The sequence below is a fragment of the Sinocyclocheilus anshuiensis genome, unplaced genomic scaffold (assembly GCF_001515605.1).
Source record: "Sinocyclocheilus anshuiensis isolate Anshui unplaced genomic scaffold, SAMN03320099.WGS_v1.1 scaffold447, whole genome shotgun sequence".
NCBI classification, from domain to species: domain Eukaryota; kingdom Metazoa; phylum Chordata; class Actinopteri; order Cypriniformes; family Cyprinidae; genus Sinocyclocheilus; species Sinocyclocheilus anshuiensis.
The window spans coordinates 4,984,056-4,991,968 of NW_015552615.1; the positions used below are offsets into that span (position 1 = coordinate 4,984,056).

Sequence of the window (7,913 nt, forward strand, 5' to 3'; positions counted from 1 at the left end):
AATAAATCTGCAAAAATGTCAACGATTCTGTGTTTTTCTGTCAATATGGGGTGCTGTGTGTACATTAATGAGGAAAAAAAATTAACTTAAATGATTTTAGCAAATGGCTGCAATATAACAAAGAGTGAAAAATTTAAGGGGGTCTGAATACTTTCCGTACCCACTGTATATTCACATTTAATTTAAATGACAATAATTGTCAGATATTTCAGTAAATTAATATATTGTGCAATACATCTTAAGTAAATGTGAGTGAACTTTATTTATTCTATGTTAATACAGTTTAGGTATTATATTTTATTATAGTAAAATAAATAAACACATTTGATTTAATTTCATATATTTAAATAATATTAATATACTATATTTAGGTATACACCTTTTTGGTTAATTTAAGTGAATTGAGTGAAAAGATAGATAGATAGATAGATAGATAGTACATACATTAAAAAAATAACATTACATTTGTATATTATAATTTATTCATGATATTTACATATATAATATAAATTATAATACATTTTGTATTATATATGTAAATATTATTAATACATTACAATTCATATAATATTATAACGAAAGGTCAAGTTGAGTGCATTGGGGTAGAATATTCTGCGCAGTGTGCTGGTGTTACCATCGGCATATTCCATGCATCCTTTTTTGCACGATCTATACTACATACAAAAAATACGAGTAATTCCAGACACTCCCCATGTATATGTCTTACCAGCAGTTTCTGCGGTAAAGTGCGCAGGTCTCTACTGGGGGCACAGAGTCGGTAGAGGCGATGGCCATCCACATATCCTAATAACCTCTCACACAGGAGGTCACAGGCACTGTTTGAGGGAGCGCAGGCCAGGATATGGGTTGTAGCCTTGGATTTATTAACCTGGAAGCAATAAACAAACACAAAGTCATGTGTCACATGGCTGTTTAAGGCTGTAATAAACACATGAATGAAGTAGTCTTTATGATTGCCTTTACCTGCTTTATGGCTTCCACCACTGTGACAGTTTTGCCTGTGCCAGGGGGTCCAAAGATCAGGTAAGGTGCTGGTTTGGATGTGCCCGACAGGATGTGCTGCACTGCCGCCTTCTGCTCAGGGTTGTTCTCTAAATCTTTATTGAACATGCTGGAGGACAAACACGAAAAGGTTTGATAAAAACACACAGAGTGAGGATCAAAACTCTGAGTCAGTTATTTCTTTCCTTATTTTATACAGGGAAACATACAGCTAAGGTTACTGTATCTTTGTGTTCCTATCATCATCTCAGAGCAAATTCCTAACATATGTGCATGTGCGGATGTACTGTAGATGTCCATAAACAGATGTGTGTGAGTGTGAGTGTGTGTGCATGCTGCAGACCTGAGGTGTGGTAGTGCAGTGTGTCCAGTGCCCTTATCAGAGGGGAACAGCACATCTCCCAGTCCGTGCTGACCAGCGAGCTCCACTGCCCTGTGCTGAAGCCTTATGGGGAAGCGATTGATGTTGAACTCCACATCAAACTTCATATTGCTGACAAATTTCTGGAGAAGCCTACAAACACAGAGCCAAAAGCCGTTAGTTCATGTTCTTAAAGAAGGTTTATAATTATTATAGGCCTATAATTATTATTAAGAAGTATTCTTATTTATTATTTTTGAAAAAAGTATCTTATGCTTACAAAGACTGCATTTATTTGATTAGCAATACAGCAAAAACAACTATTAATGTTAATGCTACATAACTATTTTAATATATTTTAAAATGTAATTTATTCCTGTATCCAGCACCATTACTCCAGTCTTCAGTGTCACATGATCCTTCAGAAATCATGCTAATATACTGATTTGATGCTCAAGAAACATTTCCTATTATTACCAATGTTGAAAACAGTTGTGTTGCTTAATATTTTGTGGAAACAGTGATTCTTTAATGTATAGAATGTTAAAAAGAACAACATTATTTGAAATAGAAATCTTTTGTAACCTTATTAAATTCTTTACTGTCTTTAAAATAAATAAATAAATAAAAATCTCACTGACCCCAAACGTTTAGACAGTAGTGTATATATAAAATGAGGTATTTAGTACAAAAATATGTTAAAAACATGTTACAGTGTGGTTACTATCAATGAAAGCTATGTATTTATTGTGTTATCACTGTTTGAAATATTTCTAAATAAATAAAAATCTCACTCACCCCAAACTTTTGAACAGTAGTGTATATATAAAATTAGGTATTAGTACAAAAACATGTTAAAAACATGTTACAGTGTGGTTACTATCCATGAAAGCTATGTATTTATTGTGTTATCACTGTTTGAAATATTTCTAAATAAATAAAAATCTCACTCACCCCAAACTTTTGAACAGTAGTGTATATATAAAATTAGGTATTAGTACAAAAACATGTTAAAAACATGTTACAGTGTGGTTACTATCCATGAAAGCTAAGTATCGTGTTATCACTGTTTGTAATATTTCACATTTCTTACTTCTTGGAGAAGCCGAGTTTAACTCGGTCAAGTTCTACACGATGGACATAGCCTTGATAGACAGTGATGGGCTGGTTCCTGTCCTCTGACAAACAGACGTTCAGTGTATCTCCTCGTAGGACGGACGGTCTGTTCTCTGCCACCCCTGGTACCTGAGTTAAAGACAGAGACAAAGTAGACAGAAAAATTAAAAATTCAGTCCATCTGGCATCTGGTGTTAGATAATTGTGCTTCTCACTCACTTTGAGAATGAGCAACTTTTTGTTTGATTTGTCGAGGGTCATGGTCTTGCCGTAGAGATCGTACTTCTTGATGTCCACCTCCATCTGAATCTCTTCCAGGTGTAGGAGGAGGTGAAAGCACTCAGTGTAGTTCTTCATGCATAGCTGACTGTCCAGCACTCGCCTGAGAACATACAGATACATACTCAGAGAGAGAGCTGTGTGGCTAACTTTAAACTTCAGTACATCAGTTCAACACAATTTCCTTGCTCTAAAAAAAGTCCATGCTTGCTTGCCTCACTCTGGGAAGTTGCTGTCTTACTGGGGGTGAAAGGCGCTCAGAGTCCTCCAGCTTGTGTTTGGCCAACTCTTTCAAGTAGGCTGGGTACTTATATTGATTCAACTTCACCATAATCGTCAGAGTATGTGTGATGAAACTATGAAAAATACAAAGGGAGAAAGAGTGATTCAACAATATTGAACACAATAGATAGATAGATAGATAGATAGATAGATAGATAGATAGATGGATAGACAGACAGACAGACAGAGAGATAGATAGATAGCTAGATAGATAGCTAGATAGATGATAGACAGATAGATAGACAGACAGACAGACAGACAGAGAGAGAGATGGATGGACGGACGGACGGACGGACGGACGGATAGATAGATAGATAACCTCTCAGGTGGTACCCCTTCTTCCACAATCCTTTTCTCCGGCCGGAGTCGCCTGTTCTGTTTGGGGTTATATGGACTCTCTGGGCCCAGTGTCTCAGCTAGCCCAGACTGAACCACTGCCTCCAGTTCCCGGACTATACAGAAGGGCTTAGCGGAACCTGGAGGATCTGCCTCTGGACAGAACTCAAAGTACATGGTGGCTGGAAAGTGTCCATGGTGGTGGACTTTGTAATGCACTTCAACAGCATAACTCTCACCTAGCAGAGAGACATCAATTTGACATTTTTGTGAGCATCTTAATTTCATCTATCTATCTATCTATTAGATGACAGTCTCTTTTTCTCACCTGGACAGAGGAGAAGAGGAGAAACACGGTTCACTCTCCTCTCATCTATGAGAGTGAAGCAGCGCATCTTGTGTAGAGCTGTGTAGTATGTGAAGTACACGCAGTTCTCGCCCCGGTTTACGATGTGAAACTTCACCACAAACAGCTTCCCCTGCTCCTTGATGATGAACATAACCTTCCCTTTGGTGGCCTTGGGGTCAGAGGTTATTTCAACACCTCCTTTGTCCTCGATGAGTTCAGCTCTGAAAGAGAAACATGTGGCAATACGTTTCAAAAGTAAAATGTGCCACTGGGAAGTGATGCCTGTGATCACATTCATATTATTAATTTTTCACACATGCATTACGTATTTAAAGGCGATTTTGTTCAAAGAAGCAGAATTATATCTCTGATGATCACCGTTTCACTCTGAGTTTGTTGAGGATTTCTGAAGCGAGCTTCCTCTTCGGGGTCAGCACAGGTTTGGGGGAAGAGGATGCTGGGACAGATTCTGGGGCCGATGTGCTGGTGTTCTGCTGTGTGAAGGACTTCCATTGATCGCAGTAGTACACACGCACCTGTCAGAAGAGGGGAATGATGAAATGAAAATATGCAATATGTGTTTCTTGACAAATGGACTTAAAGACACAATATATGTTCATTTATGTTGATTTCACCTTTGGTATCCCATGAAAAATAACTTTCCCATGCCTAATTCTGGCTTTATTCAAAAATTTTAAGGCACTGGTCACATTGGAAAATGTGGGTTCTTTGCTTCCATCCCTGAAAAAAAAGAAAACAAAAGAAAAAGAAAAAGAAAAAAAGGGAAACAATCACATGCAACTGAGTTAAGCCATTGCATCAATGCAGATCCTGGACAGTTTTATATCATACACAACACTTGTATACAAATGGCACACTGTTTTATTCCAAACTTTGTAGATGCAAAGAAAAAATAAAGCAGAACTTGACATAAATGAATCTTGTAAAACAGATACTACTGATTCTACTGAGCAGATGACTCTGAGTCATAGTGGCAAACCTTTTAAACTCAAAGTTGTAAATATCCCGAAGCTCGTTTCTGTCTGTTTTCGAGATCCTCTGCCCCAGAAACTCCAGAAAATCAAGCCCTACTTCGTATGATGCTCTGAGAGAAGGCATTGTGCTGTTGTTTACATGTCAGTAGTTTGGGATGTTATCTGGACTCGACGATTCCGGAATCGAAACTGACTGTACGCAGTCTAACGGTGACCAAGCAAGGGTACATCAGTAAATGATCGCATTGGGTCTCAAACGAAGGAGCCCTGACAATTTCTTCACTACTTATATAAAGTACTTGACTGCTTGAATGCTGAATTCTTCCAACAATGCCAATGCATAAACAACTTCAACATCAAAATTAGTCAATGCTTTGCAAACATTGCTCAGTTACCGGTCATAAATTTTATTATGAGAAACTCTCTTTAGTGACACTCCCTAAATCTGTTGCGTTACATAAGATCCATAGAGGAGATACATTTTTCATGGATAGTTAATTATCTCTGGATGGGGATATTTAATTCAGAACTCAATGAGGATTGGTAAATCTAGAACCTAGAAACTAGACATCACTATTTCCGTCAAATCAGAGAAACTTGTAGTCATAACCAAATATGGCCTGATTCAGTTTTTATTGAGTAGAATATATAATGGAAATTTAGGCATTAAATATGAACAGTTAAAGCAAAATAAAAATACAAAATAACAATTACAAAATAAAATAAATCTAAATAAATATTTGGTATATCATACTTATAGAGAGAGGCTTTTTAAAAATATTTTGTATTGAGAGCAACAAACAATGTATAATAGAAATTCAAGAGCATAAATAGGATACAAAACAAAACCTCTACAAGTTATATGCCTGGATAATAGTGTAAAGGATTATATATATATATTGATACAAAGACTTTGAAACATGAATGACAACTTTTTAAGTTATAAACATTTACTGAATCAAAATATGAAAAAAATCTTATCCATAAGGTCAGTGGGAAAACATATAAATTTTTTATTAAAGCTCATATGGTATACAAAGTGTAACAACCAAATTTCAGTAGCTAAATATAACGTTAAGTATGTAAATATGTAATTTCGAACTCTTTTGTCATGTTCATGATTGTTTTCCCGTGATGCAGTTTGACAGGGCAGGTCCAGTTGAGCCAAGATGGCGGACTTTGAGGAACAGCTTTCCGACGAGGAGAAGGTATGTGTTTATCGATTCAGGCTTTCTTATTTAACTTCCCTCCTCTGTTACTGGGATATGTACGACTTATATATTGTCATGAACGTGTCATAAATGTTATTACGCACATTGGATGTTTTACAGTTTACAAAATCCGCGATGAACAGCGTGCTAAGGAAGCTAGCAAGCTAACTGAAACTCCATTTAATCGATGATCGCACTCCTCACAGACGCTAGACTGTGTAGATAGTGACTGAGATTAGAGATTAATATTATTCATACTTAACTACTGTATGTAGAAAACGTATTTTATTAAGACTATTTGTGGTTTCACATGAACATTGGAAGTATTATTGAGTTTACGGACTATTAGAAGAGGCTGGGAAAAATCACTTCATCAAAGTGAACAATTTAATTAAGACAACATTATAAAATATTTTTCGTATATATTTGCGCCCATGCACTTTTTTATCATTTGTCACATAACTTAGACTCTTACTACAGTAAATTTTTATACAAAAACTTATTTAAGATCAGTTTTCCCGTGTTATGTATTTGTTTCTAATAGTATCCAATATATAAATGGCTACATTTAATTGTCGTTTTAGATTAATTTAATGAGATCAAGGGGAAGTGTTTTTCTTGCACTAAAACAGGGGCGCAACCTCGGCTCTGGTCTTGTTTGTATTCTCAGCTGAGTGTCGGTGACCCAGCCCTCTTTCTGCATGCTTTTACATGCGAGCGGCTCTTCCTGTCTCACGCCCCCACCCTCTGCCGCCGAGCCCATGCACTTCAAGGGCTGTTCTAATGTGCGGACTCGCCCCTCCGCCTCTGCAAAGTCGAAACAGTCGGGTTGAGGCCAGTTGAAGGAGGGAAGAAGCATTTCAGAAATGCTTAGATGTGGAAAGTGTGTTGCAGCTGCAAACTGCTCAAGATTGGCTAGATGTGATATTTAGATTCCACTGATGTATTATTCAGCTCACCAGTGGGAGATAAAGACAAAAACTTGGCTTGTGCTTCAGGGCACAGGTTTTCTATGATTGAAAAAAAACGATAAAATTATTAGTCGTACAGGATAATATAGGATATGTATGATAATATTGAGCAAAAGTGTTAAATACACTAATTAGTATTTAGATGTTTTGTCATGTTAAAGAGCAGGTCATATGGGTTTTTGAAAAATCTATTTTGCCGTTTATAACGTAGATATCCTTAAATGAAAACAATCTGCAAAGTTGTTAATCAAAAAAGTGCATGATAAAGATATTGTCTCTCAAAAGAGAGAGTCGATTCTGAATCGCCTTAACGAGTCGTCATATTTTCGAATCTTTTGCTTGTTACCGGTGTATGTCACTTGGTAACACATTTGCATAATCCCCGCCTGCCCGCAAAATACGAACAGAGTCTGACCTGCCCACAAACACTTCTGCTAGTTAGTGTGTTTACGTCATGTTGAGAAGACGCTGTGTTCAAGGATACCACAGAAACACAATTAAAAAAAAACTTTTGTTGTGTGCATGTCATTTTACCAAGGACTGCTTCTCTAATCTTGGCTTTTATATTCGTTGGCTTCTTCTATCTTCTTAATTTGGACTAACAAGCTCGCCGAAGCACAACCTGTAAGTATGATTGATACGTTATGTGTACATTTTCAATTGAGTGCTCAAAATATTGCAAAATTATTTACCTCCAACTCTCTTTGCAGAACACCCAATCCCTGTTCCCTGCATCTCCCGCCTGCATAATCTGTTTTTTTTTTTCTCCTTGTAGCTGGAAATCAGCTCTCAGACAATTTGCGGGCTATATATATTTTTTTTTCAGAATTACAGTCTTGCGCGAGAACTCCGGTCTGACGCACTCGGGTTCTCGCGTTATTTCCTTATCACTTCTCGCGTGTGTTTTGTTGTGAAACGTAGTTTGCGGACCAGACAGAGCTGTCGGCGATTCTTCCTATTGTGAAGTCATGCAGTGTGTAACCTCCTGTC

General features: G+C 37.1%; 2 protein-coding genes across 3 annotated transcripts in view; one reads left to right on the plus strand and one right to left on the minus strand.

The window, feature by feature from the left end:
• LOC107666164 (putative helicase mov-10-B.1) overlaps positions 1–4,929 on the minus strand; it is a 9,369-nt gene extending 4,440 nt beyond the window's left edge. For both annotated transcript variants that reach the window (XM_016457340.1, XM_016457339.1), the window contains exons 1-11: positions 4,747–4,929; positions 4,382–4,487; positions 4,125–4,282; positions 3,726–3,967; positions 3,381–3,636; positions 2,995–3,135; positions 2,720–2,882; positions 2,478–2,629; positions 1,367–1,537; positions 985–1,132; positions 728–889 (exon numbers count right to left, since the gene is read on the minus strand). In XM_016457340.1, the coding sequence (XP_016312826.1) occupies positions 728–889; positions 985–1,132; positions 1,367–1,537; positions 2,478–2,629; positions 2,720–2,882; positions 2,995–3,135; positions 3,381–3,636; positions 3,726–3,967; positions 4,125–4,282; positions 4,382–4,487; positions 4,747–4,865 (1,818 nt within the window). In that variant the 5' untranslated portion in view covers positions 4,866–4,929. The remainder of the gene's footprint in view (positions 1–727; positions 890–984; positions 1,133–1,366; positions 1,538–2,477; positions 2,630–2,719; positions 2,883–2,994; positions 3,136–3,380; positions 3,637–3,725; positions 3,968–4,124; positions 4,283–4,381; positions 4,488–4,746) is intronic.
• Positions 4,930–5,871: 942 nt separating this feature from the next.
• LOC107666111 (F-actin-capping protein subunit alpha-1) overlaps positions 5,872–7,913 on the plus strand; it is a 12,632-nt gene continuing 10,590 nt past the window's right edge. Inside the window, exon 1 of the mRNA XM_016457263.1 lies at positions 5,872–5,949. Within this exon, the coding sequence (XP_016312749.1) occupies positions 5,911–5,949 (39 nt within the window). The 5' untranslated portion in view covers positions 5,872–5,910. The remainder of the gene's footprint in view (positions 5,950–7,913) is intronic.